This window comes from Ambystoma mexicanum, chromosome 6p, assembly GCF_040938575.1.
Source record: "Ambystoma mexicanum isolate Mex_15411 chromosome 6p, UKY_AmexF1_1, whole genome shotgun sequence".
In the NCBI taxonomy this organism is placed as follows: domain Eukaryota; kingdom Metazoa; phylum Chordata; class Amphibia; order Caudata; family Ambystomatidae; genus Ambystoma; species Ambystoma mexicanum.
The window spans coordinates 612,948,274-612,967,377 of NC_090935.1; the positions used below are offsets into that span (position 1 = coordinate 612,948,274).

A 19,104-nucleotide genomic window follows, 5' to 3' on the forward strand; every position below is an offset into this window, starting at 1 on the left:
ATGGTGGACGCCGCTGTATAAATCACCTTCCTTCCCATGACACCCATCTTCTTCCCCTCGCTGTCCGGAGGGACTGAAGGCGAATGGGACGGGTTAGCCGACAGTTTCCACGCGGCCACTGAAACCACCTAATAAGGCGATAATTGCGACCTCGGGCACTTGGGTGTGGATTCTGGAACCCAGTACTACTTCTCCGACCTATCCCGTTTCGCCAGAGCCGTGCAAGGGTCCTTCAAGAGGGCCATGCCCTCCTCCCACACATCGTCCAGAAGGGGCACTGCCATGTATTGGCATTGCGCCTCTGGTACAAGAAACCCCCCTTCCTGGTTTCTTCAGGCACAAGCTGGAATAGCTCGTAGCCTCTGGCGATCATGGAATGTAATGACCCCACGTCATCCGATGGGGACGCCCGAGGCTGCAGAGACCCGCCGCCCGCTGCGACGATATCGTCGTCCGATGTGGGCGTATCTGTCCCCATACCCATGTCTTGGTCTGCTGGGGCAGAGGGGGCCCAATGCAGATGTTGAGGCTGAAATGGGGGCGTCGGATGACGCTTCCTCTTCTTTGCTGTGGAATGATCGGGGGCCTGGTGGCCCATTGGAACCGGGACCAGCGGCATCCTCTTCTGGATCTCTGAAACTAAGGTGTGGAGGGTCGACAGGATATCCAGAGAGACATCCCTTGGCTGAGCTGGTGTGATCGGAACACTAGGCCCTGCGTCGTCATCCTCTTCCACGTCCTCGTGGACCGTGTGCAAGGACTCCAGGTCCTCCTCGTCCGGGGACAAATCTTCCATGGTTTGGGCCACGGCCTGGGACTGATCCGGGCCTCCTTGCCCCCCCTTTTTCCACCTTCAGGGGCCGGAACCGGTTCTGAGATGGTGTCCCCTTCTCCGTCGTGCCATTAGACTTTGCCAAAGTCACTGCAGCGGTTTCGAGCCTCTGGGGCAGGGATACCTTCTGTACAAAGGGTCAGCCCCCGTAGCCTTCGTGAGAGCAGCCGCCACCAACACTATCGTCAACAAAGTATTATCCTGTGCCAATTGGGCCTTGTGTTACGCTCATCTGGTCTCTGCGGAGGAGTTGGGGCACGGTTGCAGCCCTCCCTGAACTTGAATCACCCCCTTCAGGCCTCTCCCTCAGTAGAAAAGCTGTGAGCGGTGGTACATGGTGATACTGCTCCTGCGTGGAGATAAGAGTGTGTGAGTGCGCCAATCTGTGATTGTTGTACCTCTCAAACCCTTCACCCCAAAGTACGGTTTCTGTGAGCATACACCGGCCCATAAAGCTCACCTGTGAATTATGTAAGATAAGCTCTCTGTCCTGCTACTTCTGACAGGGGCGCGTTAAATGGTATCTAGTTCTTTCACTGATCCCTGATAAGGATTAGTCCAGTCCAGCTGCGACTATGCTTCTCCTTATGATTGGTAAGTCTTTCTTGAGCTCTTGTGATGCTGTTCATTCTGTTTAATGTCTTTATATGTTGCTCCTATTTATGCCCGCAATAATGTCTCTCTTCCGTTTTCTTCCCTTAGATGGAAATGTGGCCTCAATGCAGCTGTGAGACGCGAGACGCGGCCGGATGGAAGATGGATGCTACCGCAATGTTCGACAGCAGGTAAGTGATGGTTTAAGGAAAGCACGAAGTATGGCAAAGCGCAACCTTAAACTGAAAGTTTTTTCAATGTCTAACCTTGTCTTCTGTTTTTCCTTGTAGGCGCTGCTGTCGACGATGGAGCATGTCGTGCTGCAGTGCCAATATGAAGATATCGGCGTTCCGTAAAGTTTAAAGATGAATACTTGGTTCGCCAAAGAGATGTACCGGTAAGAACAGCTTCCCCAGTTGGTAAGTATGCTGACAGGAAGCAGGATGTCCAGGAAGCAGGATCTTCAAAGGTAAGTTTGACCTCAGGCGACGGTGAGCGTTACGCTGCTTGCAAGTGCAGAATAACGCAAAGTGTCTGTCTTGAGGATTGGGGCAGCTTATATAGCTGAGATCGTGGGCACGCCCATTAGGGTGGGCTTACCAGCCACACCTTGCCACTCCTAGAGAGTGAGCACGTGCAAAGGCAATCCATTAGCAGCCACACCCAAGAATACACTTGGGGCTGATTAATGGATGGCATGTTCAAGGTTAATGCATCTGAAGTACTCTGTCCACAATAAAAGCTTTTTGGTGTCAAATGGATGTTCTTGTTTACTTTTATTCATGAGCCTGGTACCAAAGGTGCCAGGACAGTGCCCACCCAGGTCTCCTGTGCATGCGACCTCTGCATGCCTGTGCCCCTGACTTCATGACCATGACACCTTGCTGGGTAGATCGGCCTTCTTCTCCCTCCGTCCACGGTTTCTATGGCTTCTCCCGCAGTTCAGCCGGGTTGGACGATTTCCTTTTCGAGGAGGAGCTTGATTGCCGGCTGGCAATGGAGGCGGAGGGTGATGGCGATCGTGCACTGTCCACCGTGGGACCTGCTTCCGTGGCAACCCCAGTGGACCCGAACTTGCAGTTCTTGGCCTTGTCTTGGGATCCCACGGATGAGCTGGCCTCAAAGGACTTAGAAGACCGCTGCTCGGACCAGCCGGTCCTGGGTGAGGCATGACCCTGCTCAGAGCACGGGGCAGAGGCCTTGGCGTTCAGCCATGCCACCCTTTTACTGTGCCTATCCTTCGTCGTCTTCTTGGAGAAACCGAGTCATATCTCACATTCTCATTCCATGTGGTCTGGATGCAGGCAGTAGAGGCATTGCAGGTGCTTGTCTTCAACAAGCACATTCCGTAGTCCGCACTTGGTGCAGAACTTGAAGACGGATCTTCCTTCCTTCTTCTCCTCCATCATGGTCGGAGGGCGCAAAGTAGGCCCGATGGCCTTCTGGAAACTTTGCTGATCTTCGGCCTTGAGGGGTGCTGAAATTCACCAACAACGGATCCCTGCTGTCGCCAGATAGAGAAGAGAGCACACAGGCTCTTTTGGAACAAAAAAATAACCTTTTTCCATCTGAAACACAACAGAACATAGAAGTAGCTCGCAGAGCAAACTCAAGGACTCCCAACACTGAAACGCCCTGGGCAAGTGCCCCTTTTGCCCTCCCATAAAAACGTCTCTGAGTCCAGAGTAGACCAAGCAGTGTTACGCAACCTGTTCGCTTGAGGTGAGTCTGTTCCAGAGGTAAGAGTTGATGGCTTCTGTTGAGCCTTGCCACCTCCCGTGGTTGTGTAATGTTATACTGCTATGTATTTGTTATTCATGAGCATGTGAATCCATGCCAGACTCCATGGAGGAGGACCATGTTACTTACCTGTAAGTTTATTCTCCAGCATGGGTCTGGCATGGATTCACATTCGAGCCCCCCCTCCGTCCTCTCTGCGGCTCTTCTTGGTCATACTGCCAGTTTACGTGCTTAACAAATCTGAAGATGGCTGCCAGAGGAGGGGCTTAGGGAGAGGACTGTCATTGGATGGGGCAGTATGACCCAGAGGACAGTGATTGGTTTAAAGGAGAAATACAGTTGTAAGTGAAAGTGAAACAGTTTTTTCTTTTACTGAGGATTCCCAGCATGACGACTGGGAATATTCATGAGCATGTGAATCCATGCCAGACCACTTGCTGGAGAAGTAAATGTTAATTAGTAAAAATATATAATCAAATTGAGTTGTTAGCACACAGTGACCCAACGGGTGGGACAGTGAGAAAATGCTATGATTGATGATCCCTATTACTCAGATGGCTTGAAATCATGCTCATGAAATTTGATATCACTATACAACTTCTAAATTAAAACAACTAATCAGAAGAAATTGGAATATCTTGAAAATCTGTGACAGCACACTACCCAAGCCAACTTTTGCATTAAAACATGGATAGAACCTAAAAGATCGGGTGGTACATGCAAATCATTCCACACAACAAGTACCCATATTTTAACTTCCAATCACCTAAGAAGCATTTCCCAAGTGGTCAACGCAGTGTGTGCCAGTTCACCCCGGAACAAACAGAGAATTATGGAACCTTTAAATTGGCAATTAAAAAACCTGACTAATCAGCAATTTAAAATGACATGTATGTTATCTTTGGTCATGCAAGAAATCCAACATAGAGATGAACACACAGTGTCTACATTTATTGTGGAATACCCTTCCAAAATATGCACAAACAACATGCAAGTACGTATGGTTCATGTGAGAAACCCGAAGGTGTCTCACCCACCAGTCCACAGGAATCTGTCATCCAGGTGGCCAGGACGCAGCCATCGCTTTTGGATCCAGTTCCTGGTGGTGGACCAGTGCGGGAAGATCACCTGGATGGGGGGGTGGTGGTTTCTCTGGGAGTGGAAGTGGGACACCAGAGGGTGAGAAGCGGTATCCACTTCCCAGTAAAACTTCTTCCCCATCCTACCAGGTAAGATACCTAGAAACTCAACCCCCACCACTTTTCCGACACAAACACTTTCTCACGGACAGCTCACTTTGAGAGAAAACAGACTAACACCCGAGCCGTATACCTGACATGTCCTAACACAAGGGTCAGGCAGAGCCAGGCAATTAATGATAATTACACACACCTGACTTCCATCACACTTCCTCACAAGGATAAAAGGCTGAGCACGAAAGCACATTTGGAGCAAGGCAAAACACACAAGGAAGCAGCAGTTCTGAGACGGCAGTTTAATACGAGGAGAAAGATGGCAAGACCAGAAAGGGTTGCAAGGAGGGAATTACCCTTGGCCTTTTCAGAGGAAGACTGCTACTTTCACGAGCCATCAAGAATGAGAAACATAAGACTGGGAATTAAAGCAAAAGAAAGGTGCATTGTGTGTCAAAGGTACCCAGGGCTCGCCCGCATCGATAGCCGAGGCAGGGAGGAGTGATTGCTGCTGTGGTATTGTCATTGGCTCCTACAACAAGCTGCTCCAGTAAAGTCAGCACAGCCGGGGTGACGGATAGCAGACAGTGTGTGTTAGAACCAAGGTTGCAAGCGGCAACATTGAATGAAGAAATCGTCAAAGAGAATAGTGTGTGTGAGGCGAGGGCGATGAGCGATGAGAGTATAATTGGAACCAAAGAAGTAATTGAACTTTGTGATTGAACAGAGTGGCCCGGCGTCACGTGGGTGCTCATTCGAAGGTCTCTGGTGGGTATCCAACTGAGAGTGTAAAATTGTGAACTGTGACATCAAAGTGGTCCTGCAACAGGTCAAGCAAAACCATGTGTACATTAAAAAGTCATCGATAGATGGTACGAACTGCAATTGGTCGAGCCCGGCTGAGGGAGACTAATTGTGAAAAGGGATCTGAGCCTGGCTGAGGGAGGTCCGGGGTGAACCTTGAGTCAACCGAGAAAAGATATTCTATATGCATTGGAGAAAGGGATCTGAGGCCGGCTGAGGAGGATCCCGGGGGAAGATTGTGGTACAAAAGGGGTCACTGTGCCAGCTGAGGGGGATCCGGGGTGAAGAGTCAATCACCCTAATTGAATACTTGCAAAGGAACATTTTGTTTGTTTTAATACATCGGGTCCTCTGAGTCAAGAGACTTTTGATAACTTAAGAGACTTGGGCATAGAAGACCCTGATGTTGGTAAAAGAACTGTGTCCGAAGAAGCCAGAGAGAGTGATATGCTCGAGTGAACCGCCTTGTCCGGTGCTTAAAACGTGGGGAAGGGAGGCCAACGGCCTAAGCATCCCGACTTATTTTTGTGAACACTTCTTTCTTTTTCGAGAACATCCCCACACTATTTGTACTTAGCAGTAAAGATTGGCAATAGGTTATTTAGTATAGGCCCGTTCATGTTGTCAAGACACTCAACTCAACGCAATCAACATAAACACTGTCAGATAACTAGTCAAGAAGAACATACAGTGAGGGAAAAAGCATTCAGCCTCAGAAGAGAAATATGATTGGGACACTTACCAGAAGACGGTGCTTGTTCGGTGTTATTGTTGCTCAAAGAACAAGTTCTCTCCTTCTTTAACTCCTGTATGATTCCTTTGTTTAAGCACACATCCACATGATTATTGAATAAAGTGAGGTCTGTTGTCTCTTGGCCCAAATTGCAAACAGGACAAATCAGATCCATATTGTTTGACAGGGGAGCTGGACAGGACTGCCATGCTTCCTTTGGGACCACAGTACTTTCAAAACCTTCTTCCTTGGCTAAGGGGGCCTCTATTGTATGCACATTCTGCAGAATAAGAATGGAATTAGTATTAGTGATGTCTGAAACAGTGTTATCCTCCTCTTTTGTTTTACCAGTGGCTTGCTTAGGATTTGTTATTACAGAGTTGTGGGAGCTACTTATTTGTGGGGAATCCTGCGGCATAAACATGTTCTCCTTTTGAAGAACTGCTAAGATGTTTTTATCCATGGGTGAAATAAGGCAAGAGTCTTCAACTACAAAGTCATTAAAGAAGGGTGCCCGTTTGTTATTCGTGACAGTTACCTCTGCGCCATCATCACCAATTAATGCTTCTGAACTAAGGCACTTGTCAATATGTCTGTTAAAGACTTCCAGGTTGTTGGTATCTTGTTTCTGAAAGCAAACAGGGCAAGTGAGGTTCTGGCCTTCACAATAATCACTTAACATGGGAGGCTCCATAATTGCGATATCAGCTACTGGTGTTCTTAACAACTGCCATTTCTTATCATCAGTGACCACATTTTGGGGATGCACCAAATCATTGTTTTCTTTTGCAGCACGTTTTTTGTTGAAGAAGCTCTCACCGGGGCATTCTACTGCCAGAGGTTGTATGGACTGAGTTGGAGATGTTTTCTGTGGCAGGGAAAGGAGGAGGGTGCTCTCTGCATTTTGAACCTTCAGGAAATTGATAATACTTATTTGGTGATGCTTCTTTTCTTCTTCACTGAGGAACCCTGACACCCGAACACCTAAACATAAAATGGGCAGAGTAAGATGCATTTCACAATTACAATACTACATTTGGAAGTAGTCTGAAGTACAATACACAACTGAATCTCTATTAAACTTAAAATATCCAGGTCTTCAAAAATAATTTGCAAAATATGATATCCTTTTAAGTGTCAGCCAGGGGGTAAGGCAAGCAGCAAAAGGATGCAGGTTACAGTGAGGTATGTAAACATTACCTGCTTCGAACAATGGTTCTGGATCCTGGATTCTTCATTAATATTAAAAACAACTGAATGTCTCCACCTTTAAGAGGGCACATATATTTATTTTTGTAAGTTTTATATAGCGTAGATCAGACGCAAAATGGGTGTCAGAGTGCTGTACAGAAAGTAATGCAGGTGGAGATTTAGCAAAATGTTCGGAAAGTGCATGCATGAACATCTACATGTGACACATCTGGGCTGGGCAATAACGCTAGTCTATAAACAGCACTGGAGTACAGTATCCCTACCACAGGTTAGGAAGATCACCTAATGGTCTGGGGAGGAGAAAGTCTCTAATGGAATCAGGGAGTTGTAAAGATAGCTTAAGGCTGCTAAGAAAAGACACAGATAATGCAACAGTTTAAAAAAAAAAAAAAGGCTTGAGGTCACCAATTATTTTTGGAGGTGTGAGGGTGCAGAAATAAGGCTCAGACACAATGGTGGCATGTTTTGGGGTTTACATCTTTATTAACAAAAAAAGATGGGGAAATACCTCTCTATCCCTAAAGCTAAGGGGGGTTTCCCTGCCTCAAAGAAAACTAGTGAAATTGGCAGGAAGTCCAAAACTAAAAAGTCTGTCACTGTTGTGTCCCAAAAACTACTTCTATCCTTAACACTAATAATCTAACACAACTGTGCAAGGATGATCTCTTCTCAAAGTAAAAAGTGCTCTTTGTGTTTTCAACCAACAGAAAAGTTCCTAGTCTCACTGGTAATAAAAGGTGATGCAGAATAATGTTCAGAAAATACTAGGTTCCAAATGCTAGGGTTGTGCTCCTTTCCCTTAGAGTACTCCTTATCTTATGTCGATTCCTTAAGGGCTTCTGAGCCCCAAGTATACGATTCTCCTTATTTGCCTTGCTTTCAATCAGAGTCCGAGACCCTCTTATTTGGGTTCGGGTCCCAGACTCGCACTGTTGTGTGGTTTCCGCCGTGTTCACTCTCCTGCCAAACATGTTTATGTTTAATATTTATAACGCGCACCTGATACCTGAGGGATGATGTGCGCGAACTAACATACGAAAAAACAAACAACACAGAAAGACGGAAAGGATCAAGTGGCTTCCTCGGATATACAGGTGAATTTTAGATAAAAGGGAGGATGCTTAAGAAAAGAGCAGAGTACCACTCTTTCTGCTTTGCTACGCTTTCCTTCAGGGTCCCAGAACCTCTTAATCTAACCTCTTATTTGGTTGCAAGTCCCGGGCTGGCACTGTTGTGTGATTTCCGCCTGGTTCACTCTCCTACCAAGCATACCACTCTATTTATTTATTTGACATTTGTATGGTACCAATACACAGTTGTTTCCAGGCGCCACAAGACATGATGGGGGGGGGGGGGTACATGGGAATTAAAAAGTAGAACAACAAAAACGGTTATATTGGCCTTGTGGCAATCCTACCGTGCAAGTGCATGACAATGTGATAAGTGCAAGGGGCAGGAGGTAGAGGGAGAACTGCAGGGGTGGGGTACCACCAAGGGTAGGGGCGTGCAAGTGATGGGTGAATTTGACCCTTGTGGTTACCGGGAGCCAGTGGAGAGATTTTAGGGCTGGAGAGATGCAGTCCTGGGCTGAAGGCCAAGGATAAGTCTTGCAATCCTATTCTGGATTAGTTTATGGGGGCGAAGGGAGGAAAGAGGCAGGTTGAGCAAGAGGCTGTTGCAGTAACCTAGCCTGAGAGAACCAGGGCTCTGGAGACGTTGAGCTTCTGGGGGAAGGTGAGGAAAGGTAGAATGCCCCTGATGAGAGGCAACTGAAAATTGGACTTCTTGAGAAAGTCCATGATGTGTGGAGAGAAAAAGAGAGAGGAGTAAAAAATTATCCCAAGGTTTTTTGCCTCACAAGTGGGGTCGGTGGGAGGACCCACGGAGTGAGGGGAAACAAGGACCAGGCGTCCCAATGAGAAGGATCTCTGTCTTACTGGCATTAAGGCAGAGATCATTGGCAGAGCCCCATTCCTGAATAGCAGGTTGGTTTGAGGGAGGAGGAGGTAGGGGAAGGCAGCTTGAAAGAGAGCTGTGTGTCGTCTGCGTAACACTGGAAATGAGGGGAGAAAGTGGAGATCAGATGGGCCAGCGTGGCCAGGTAGATGCTGAAGAGCCATGGCGAAAGGATAGAGCCCTGGGGACGCCACAGGCAAAGAGTGAGGTGGAGGAGAGAAAAGGAACCATCAGCACTTGGGAAGGTCTGTTTCAAAGGAAGGTGGTAACCCACACCAGTGCCCAGTCCGTAATGCCTTGGGTATCATGGAGACGGTTTAGATGATGGAGTGGTTGACTGTGTCAAAAGCAGAAGAAAGACACAGGAGGATCAGAACAGAGGGAGTGTTAGAGTCCAGGTTAGAGAGTAGGTCTTCACAGGTGTTCAGGAGAGCAGCTTCTGTCCCTCTGGCAACCCTGAAACCAGACTGGTGGTTATGGAGGTAGCCAGCCATTCCAGAGTGGTGGGTCAGTTGGGGGATGACTAGCTTCTCCATGAGTTTGCCCAAAAAAGGGGTGCTAGAGATGGGCGATAGTTAGCTGGGCAAGAAGGGTCAGCAGATGGCTTTTTTAGGAGAGGGTGCACAAGAAACTGTGTAAGGGGTTGAGGGAAGAAGCCAGTGGCAAATGGGTGGTTGCAGAGGTCAACCAAGGCTGGAGCGAGCGAGGCAATGTTGTCCTTCATGGTTCTGGAGGAGCAGGGGAGCACCTGTCTAGAGGAGACTTTCATAGAGCGGACAACTCTAGAGATCTCGTCTGGTTCCATGGGAGAGAAAGAAGAGAGTATGGGAGATCGAGGGGGGTCAAGAGAGGCGAGAGAAGGAGTGGGGTGGGAGGGCAGATGGCAGAGAGGACAGGATGTCTCCAGTTTTGGAGGAAAAGTGGGTGGCCAGTGCAGAGCAGAGGGCCTAGGAGGTAGGAGGAGACTGTGGTAGGAATGGCAAGTTCAGCCGTGTTATTGGTGGCTCCAGAGTTGCGGGCTTGGACATGAGCCCTCTTCTTGGAGCAGATGGAAAGACGGTATTGCCAGTTTGTCAGAGGATAAGCTAGATGCCTTCCACTTCCGCTCTGCAGCTTTGCACTTGTGTTTCAAAGCGGCCAAGTCGGAGTCATACCAAGAGTGGCATTTGGAGGCAGGCTTCATGCGGAGTCTCATGACGGGGCAAGGATGTCCAGATGGAGAGATCGAGGTTAGCTAGAACAGAGTTAGAAGGAGAGTCTAATGAAGGGGGTGGAAGAGGGATGAAGGAAGAGGCAAATGCAGCGACTGACACATGCTTCATCGGTCGAATGACGGAAAAGGAGACTTGCAGTGCGGGCGGTGGCATCAGGGGACCGGGGAGGTCAAGGTGGGAAGAGAGGAGACAGTGATCAGATCAGGAGAGAGGGGTAGCGAGAAGGTTGGAGAGGGAGATGTCTGTTGAGATGAGAGCATCCAAGGTGTGTCCGGCAGAGTGGGTTGGGCCAGAGGTAAGGATAGTGAGGGAAAGTGTGTCGCAGAGGTCACGGAAGAGAACAGTGGCCACATCAGGAGAGTCGAGATTGATGTTGAAGTCCCCAAGGAAGATACATTTGGGGGAGGAGGCAAGAGAGGAGGACAGGTCGGCCCACTCTGAGAGGAAGAGGGAGGATAGTCCGGGGGTCTGTAGAGGGTAGCTAGAGTAAGAGAGAAAGTAGATGAGACAGAGAGCCTGCAGACTAGGCTTGGATAAGTAGGCTTGATGGAGCCAGGAACCCAGTCAGGGAAGATCAGAGCCACTCCACCACCAGGCCGGGAGGGCCTGAGATTGGATAGGATCTTTTAGTCCTCAGGTAGAAGAGTGTCAAAAGCAGTGACAGACCTGGCCTTGAACCACGTCTCAGTGAGATCAAGGACATCAAGGTCAAAGTCTTCAAGGAGGTGACACATGTAAAGTATTTGATAGCAGAGCGAGAATTGATGGTAGCTAAGTGAAGCTGGTTGCCTCTTTAAAATATTTTGGAGGCGTTGGGGCACAGGGAGGAGTACCACCACTGGGGCAAGGGGAAAGGATGGATGAGGGAAGGAGGGGTGGAAAGCGGGGGAGTTGAAGAGAGAAGGTAGACTCCTGTCAAGAAGGAGGAGGTTGGGCTGAGAGCCCTGGGCCATGATAGTGCCATTATGATAGACATTAATAGTGCATTTGGAAGATGCAAAGTGAGCCAATAGCATTTCCCATCTGGTGCCACCAGTAATGGGTGAGGAGGAGAAAGGGGAGAGGACAGAGACCATACGGGGGTCCATAGGTAGAAGGTCAAAGGACACCCTGGGCTATTCTTGCCCTTTGTCAGAAACGCTATTTGTCATTAAGGTAACAACAGGGAATTAAATGATGAATTACTAATTCAAAGCCAAGTGATTTTCCTGGCGCATGACCAGATACCTAGATCCATTATCAGCTTCTGCAGTAGACCTAGATGGAAATTATTAAGTCATCAAAGTTTATCGGAATGTACATTTCTATTGTTTTGCCTATTTCAATCAGGTCATATTTAAGCTCATGGAGATGCATTAAATAAACACTTTTCAATTAGAAAGATGTCTGAAACACTTGTGTACGAGCGCTATAGAAATAAAATATCAATCACAATCTCTTCAATCCCTGGCTACATAACAGGCTACATTTGTAACACTCAACAAATCTAACTGTGTCTTTGCCTACTGCTTTCTGCAGGGTGTCAGATGGTAAAACATTATGGGTAGAGAACATGTTCTGTACTTTTGATGGAAGTTTAAACGCATATTACAAGGATTCTTAAATTCTATCTTCATCTTGCTTTCCATGATCATGCAAATGGATGCAAAGTAGGATTTCTTATGTTTCATGAGAACATGACAGCAGAGTTGAGATCTCATTTCTTGCTTTACACAGTGCTTTATTCAACAAAGACTAAGGAGTAACTGCTATTTCAAATTAAGGTATTTCTACTCCTTTTTGTAATCTTTGAACTAGGGTCTCTATACTCAGTTACACCATTTATTCACCTAGATTAAAGGACCCGAGTCTTTCTAAGTCAGGCTTGCACTTGAGAGGAGTGATCAGCCACCAGTGTGATATACAGATCTCTAGTATATATATCAAAGGGCCCTTTTTTATGTGTAAATTGGGTCATACAAGAAGAGCTCTAGTCAGTTATAATGGATTTGCTTGATTATATGCTGGTCTCCAGGTGAATCGGTACCCCTGGGTATGCTTGTGATAGTGTGTATATGTTTCACCCACGTTGACATAACCCTTGAGAGTGGAGCTTAATAGTATATGGATCACTAGAAAATGTTAGTTTCTTTTGACATTATTTATGGTTGATTGTGAGATATTGAACCGATACAAATATCCCTTTTTCGCTTGAAAAAAAAAATTGTATTATCTCTTTACAGTTCAAATATTGTCTCTAGAAGAAGAGATTGTAATCTCGAAACGCGTCAGCCTTTCAATTTGAACTAAGTTGATTTACAAAATCTGTTGTCCTTTTGCATTTGTTTTCTGCATTCCAGAAACAAAGTAGACATTATTTGTTGTACATATTAAATAACTGTTTTTTTTATCAAATCATTGTTTAGAATGTTGTGTTCATCTTGAACTGTGATTGAAAAGTACTAATTTAATACATACATTTGATGAACCGTCTTATGACGGATTAGTAATAGTGTGCAGGGGACGGGAGGGTTCCACATTTCTGGATCCTCTTTTTTTCCTTACGTAGACGTAATAGTAGAACTGTGCCAGGTCTACTTTTCCTCCCCTGCACCTTGAACCCTTTAAGTATCATTTGAAGTTTACCAGATATCTTATTTTGGTAAAAAACCTTTGGGGGTGCATCTACAAATCTCTTTTTAGCAGAGTTGAGATCTCATTCAAATTCTAAACTCCTAATATCCATTAACAACATACCTGTCAGTGTGCCAAAGATCCTCTTTCAAGCCCTAGTCAGCCTTAGGCTCTACCTCACATGAACCTCCCATTGACTTCCCACCTGGATAGTCAACTTCCACTCTTCTTCTGCTGACATCTGAATTTGGATGAGCTGGCGACTGACATTTATCCAGGGCTGATGAAAGGTCCTTCTCTATGCTTTTCCCTTATCTATCCAGATTGTTCTATGTTGGAACAACAGAATTATTTGCTTGTAGTTAAAAACAGTACATTTTATTTAAAAAAATGCAGGGTGGGTGGGGGAGGAGAGACACCCTCTCACCTTTCCCCAATCCCCCATATATATTTTTATAAACCTAAACCCGATCAAAGCCCCCCATCTACCTGTTTGTGTTAAAAAAACCGACAAAAATAAATGTGCTTTTACCCGCGACCAACTTGGTGAGTACCTTGAAAGACCCTCGGGGTGTAACCGCAAATTCCTGCAAACCTACTGTGAATGCCTGGAAGATACTCTGTTGTGATTGAAATGTTTCTGTAGCGACAGGAGGACTAGAGATCCTTGCCCAGATTCGCCAGAAACTTGGATTTGTTGATACTGTGGACCAATGAGATGTTGTCTACGCACATGAGGAGGTCGGAAACTGCCTTGTCCATGGAAAGGCTCTTAATGGCATAATAACATGCCATGAGGTCCAGGCAATTGATGTAGACACACTTCTCCACGGGGGCCTTGTCCCCTCAGAAATGTTGCCAAAACGCGCGCTCCCAGTCGGAAGAGCTGGCATCCGATTCTATGTTCATCTCGGGAAAAGGACCTGAACATCACCCACTCCTTCCAGGCCTCCACCAGAAAAGCTGCTTCTTGGCATCTCGAGTAAGTGAAATCACATCCGAGTACGGCTCCTGACCTTGTACAACCGTCTTGAAGGTGACCAGCTTTGAAGTGCCCAGCTTGGGAAAGATAGCCTTTGAGAGGAGGCCGGTTATGCAGGCAAGGGTCCGCAGGGTAATATAGCAAAGACGTAGAACCCTGGTGATCTGTAGCAGGACATTCTTGATGTTGAAAGGAGGACACTGAAGATTGCAGAAAACAAGAGTCTATGGAGCAGCCCATCAACTCCACCGATTGCGAGGGAGTCAAGGCCTCCTCTTCCAAATGGATCACTAACCTTAGTTCCTGCAGAGGAGCCACAGCCTGATTCGCCTGATTGAATAGCACTGACACATGAAGTGCATCTAATCCAATAATATGATCATGCAGATACTCTCCACTCAAAGTGTTGCTATCATAGGATCCAGAAGCTATTTTGAACCTCCCTCCATGGAACAGAAGATAGACTGTACAGTAGATAGAAAAACAGCCAAATCTGACCTTAGCCCAGAACTGAGGAAATTGTGATGATGCACATGAATGGGAATGGTGAGCTACGCATACCTGAGATCTAGGTAGATGAATCAGTCATTGGTGAAAAAGAGATCTTTGAGTAGGTGAATTCCCTCCATTTTGAAGTGACATTAGAGAACAAAAGAGTTCAGGTTCCTGAAGTTTATAGCCAGGTGGAATCTCCTGTGCTCCTTCCTCACAAGGAAAAAGCTGCTGAGGAAAGCAGTAGGCCTACTGGCCAAACATTGTATGCCTCTCTTGTCCTCTATAAGAACCAGCTTCTAAGAAACCTAAAGGCGGTCCACATAGCGGAAACATGGATGGTATGAAGGACAGCTATCTGAAAGGGAGGAGAGTAAAATGTTATCAGCAAGTGGGAAGCAGTCTGCAGTATTCAGGGTGATCTTTCCCGAATTTGTGTAGAAGACGGACAGAGGACCTCCGACTTCAAAACAGTGAAGAATAATGGTAGAAAGGCTTATGTAGTGTGAGAGACTGCATTGCTTACCTGACATGCCTCCCTCTGTTGAAGTGACCTGCCAAGAGACTATGAAAAGAGACCCACTACTTACAAGTCCCATGACCATCCATCGTAAGGGTTTGAGAGGGGGTTGACCCACAAATACCTGTTGCAAGTAAAGTGTAGAGTAAGGAAAAATATTGACACATGGAGGACTTAATGTCCCTGTATAATTCAGCCACTGATATGAAAAGTTCTTGATACACTTCAGAATCCATTATTTGATGATGTTATCCTCTAGAGGCGGCATTTTTGGAAGCACTGTGTCCTCCTGAGCCCCCATAACTGGATACAATAAGTATACAAGCACTCAAGCACTCCCTAGTACACCCCCCCTTAAAAAGCCTTCTGCCGATCCTACATGTCTGGCAAACTATCGCCCGATCTCTATCACACCTTTCCTGGGAAAACTGTCTGAAAAGATGGCCAACTCCCAGCTTACACTCTACACTGAATCTGTTGGTTATCTCCATGACCAACCGTCTGGCTTCATATCAGCAAGGGGCACTGAAACTGCTCTTCTGAACACCCTTGAAGATCTGCTCATTAATCTTGACTCTAGCCTTCCTTCTGCCCTTATCTTCCTTGGCCTTTCCTCTGCCTTTGACACAGTCAATCACGCCACCCTGATCCAATGACTCTGTGAGAACCTGGACATCATGGATCAGGCCCTGGTGTAGCTGGCCTCCTTCCTCCTGGGCCAGCACTCCCAGGTTCAACTTGGGTCCTTTTCCTCCAACACCTCTCTCTCCACTTGTGGTGTTTCCCAGGGCTCTATCCTCTCACCCTGGCTCTTCAATGTCTACTGGGCCCCTTTGGCCCACCTGATCTCTACCTTCTGCTCTAAATTTCAGTGTAATGCAGATGACTCTGAGGTCTCTTCCAGGCTCCCCTCATCTTCCTCTTCTCCCACACTCATTCCTGTCTATCCATGATTCAGGATTGGTGCGCCTCCAATTATCTCTGCCTTAATGCCAGTGAGAAGGAGATACTTCTCATTGGGACCCCTGCACCCGCTTTCCCTCTCACATTCTAACCATCCGCCTTGGGCCCTCTCCCTTTGCCTTCTTAGGAGGCAAAAGACCTTGGTGTCATCTTCGACTACACGCTCTTCTTCTCTCCTCACATCACAGACCGTACCAAGAAGGCCCACTACCAGCTGCACCTCCTCAGAGGTATTCTTCCCTTTCTCACTTTCCCCCCGAAGCTCACTGTCTCCAGAGCCCTGGTTCTCTCTATGCTGGACTACTGCAACAGTCTCTTAACCAATCTACCTTCCTCCACTCTCCGCCATCTGCAACTAATACAGAACAGAACTGCAAGACTTGACCTCAAGCCCATGGACCTTATCTCTCCAGCCCTGAAATTGCTCCACTGGCTCCCGGTGGCTGCAAGGCTCTCTGGGGTCGGGGCCTGCACTACATCCAACTTTCTCTTCAAAAATATCTTCCTTCTCAAGCCCTTCGCTCAGCTACCTCAAACTCTCTGAGGGTGAGATGTTTCGCAAGGTAGAGAGTGGGGGGTAGATCTCCTCACTTTGCAGGTGCCTCGCTCTGGAATGGCCTCCCTGCCCCTCTCAAACTTGAGTCGGACCACCTGAAGATCCGGAAGCAGCTCAAGACCTTTCTTTTCTCCTTTGCTTTCTCTCTCTCTCCCCTGTGTTATATATAGTCTTGTACATTGTCACTGGCCTGGAGTGATTGCCATAGAATGTGATGTATGATGCAGCCAGGAGAATGTTGAGTGCATCAGTGTATGAATGTTCTGAGTGAGTCAGTTGGGGGCCTGAGCTGGAGTGAGTGGATGGCCGGTGGGTCTTCTCCTTCATGTGTACTGTACTACCTGTCCCTGTCCTTGTCCTGTCATCCAGACTACTGTAAATACCTGAGAGTAACTGGAACTGTACATATTGTACCAATAAAGCATACCTGGAACAACATCAGTCTCCACAGCTGGTCTGTGTGTCCCTTGTGACTAATAAGAGACTTTATTACATTGGCGACGAGAGTTAAAGAACCCAGGAATATGGACAAATACAACTTAAAAGGACAGAGTGCAACTGAGGAGCTGCAGCTACAAAAATGTACAGTAAGGAGAGCTGTGGGGGGGAAGCAGCCTAAGAGTGACCCACCGTTCCCCCAAAGACTCTAAAATAAACATCCTGCCAGCTCCAGGGTTAAAAATGTATAATGTGCCACTGGACTCTGGGAGGGAGGTCCCCAGCAACCAAAAACATTTCCCCAGAGTTCCCTCATGGAAAGGCGCAAAAAAGAAAAAATAAATAAATAAAAAGAGGAATATGCCCCAGAGATCTTAATGGAGACAAAAAGGGCCCTGCTAGTTGGGAATTGACTTTTTGAGCCCCGTTCAAATTAATAAGTAAAAAGATAACTCTCAGCGTAGGAGTTGGGGGCAGTGTGTGTCAATGAAATGCAATAACTTCATGGGAGCATTTTACAGTTTCATTGACCACCCTGTACATTCTGCAAACCACCGGGTGGCGCCAGAGCTCCATGCACTCAGAATATTAACTGTGAAAATGAATACATAAAGGCAGTGTGCAACCCGTAATGAAAGACATTTTTGTTGTGCCAAGTTTTTTGTGTGTATTAAACATTGTCTCCCATGTGGAATGAACATGGATAAAGTTTGGAGTTTGATTTTATCCAAGATCATGCCTGTATTTCAAAAAATGCTCTGTGAAAGGACGGTTGACAGCACAGGCCCAGTGAGGTCTGTCCTCCTCCAGCCCTTCTATTGAATGATGACGTGTGTCAACATTCAGTGGGTGATGGTGATCCATGGAATGCGGAACGAACAATGAAAGGAAGTGACACGTGTCAGTTTCGTTTCTTCATGTTAAATGGATTGATGGAGAAAACACTTGCTGCCGTGTGCGTACTTTAAGGAAGCTTTAGTTGGGGAGCTGAAAGGAACATTTTGCAAGACATTTTCTTTATTATTATATACATCAATGGAACTAAAGGCACAACGTGAGCAAGCAGCATACTTGTGAAATAAGCTACGAGAAACCCCTTCCCTTGGCATCATTATTTTGGATTGAATTATGTTTGGCAATAATGCAAACGTGACAATTTACATTTTTTTCTTTATTTTGATTTTTTCTTTCTTAATGAATGTGGAAAAGCCACCATGGACTTTTGCAACACTTATCAATATAAATGAAAAAACGAATTTAATTTTTTTTTTAAGAACAAAGTAGTAATAATTTTTTTTTTATTTTCTGAAATTTCCACCATCATCAAGAAATGTTTATATACTGAATAATGTATGTTATGGTTATGGTGTTAAGGGTCTGATTTACCCTTTGGAGAGTTGTTGAACAAAACATTAGTTACATTGGATACCCTGCAATTGACTTTGGGCCATTGTCTTGCTCAGTTTGAGTGATGTTGTGGCCCACTGTTATGTGTTCCATCCCGGCCATGACACACGTGTTGTAGTTCATGGTCGCGGTGCAGGGTATTCCTGTTAATGTGTACTAATTAATGGGTATTCCTGTTAATGTGTACTAATCAAATAGTCTTGGAGATATTTGAAGCCAGGTGAGAATTTTAAATTTCCACCAGAGCCACAAAGAAAAATGTGGCGGTATGCATACTCTTTTTTGAGGTATATGTTATATGCGTACGCTCTAATGTGAGATGCTTAAGTGGCCAACCGACTGCATAAGGGTTGCGTCATGAAAGAGTTTGGGCAGCTGACTGAATAAGGGTTGCACCATAAAGAGTTTGGCCAACTGACTGAACAAGGGTTGTGCCTAAAAAAAAAGAATTTTATTTTTTTATTGCCGGCAAATGTACATTCTGTATATATATATATATAGTGCGCACTTTTGCATTAGTTACTGTTAAGCATTCACCATTGTTCCTTTAGTAATAGTTTTAAGCTTAAGACCTCCGGTGCTGCCAGGAGCACCTCATCTGTTACATGTAGTTCATCTGTGTGAGATTGTGGTTGTGTTTAGATTCATGAGTGGGCGAGTGATGTGTATTTGGCTGACCTTCCTCCACCCGAATGAAAGGATGATGTTTGTGTGTATGAACCTGATATGAAAGGGAGATGTCACGCGTCGGTACTTCCGGTATGAAAGGGAGATGTTATGTTGTGGTTGAATCTGGTAAGAAAGGGAGATGTTATATATAGTCTTGTACATTGTCACTGGCCTGGAGTGATTGCC

The 19,104-nt window shown here is 46.1% G+C and overlaps 1 protein-coding gene across 6 annotated transcripts in view; it reads right to left on the reverse strand.

Moving 5' to 3' along the window:
- POLK (DNA polymerase kappa) overlaps positions 1-19,104 on the reverse strand; it is a 1,714,815-nt gene that overhangs the window by 165,467 nt on the left and 1,530,244 nt on the right. For 5 of the 6 annotated variants that reach the window (XR_011280653.1, XM_069627465.1, XM_069627464.1 and 2 more), the window contains one exon: positions 5,906-6,880. Coding sequence is in view for 5 of the 6 variants with exons in the window: in XM_069627465.1 (XP_069483566.1) it covers positions 5,906-6,880 (975 nt within the window). In the remaining variant the exon portion in view is untranslated. The remainder of the gene's footprint in view (positions 1-5,905; positions 6,881-19,104) is intronic. The other variant, XM_069627467.1, reaches the window with a different exon arrangement.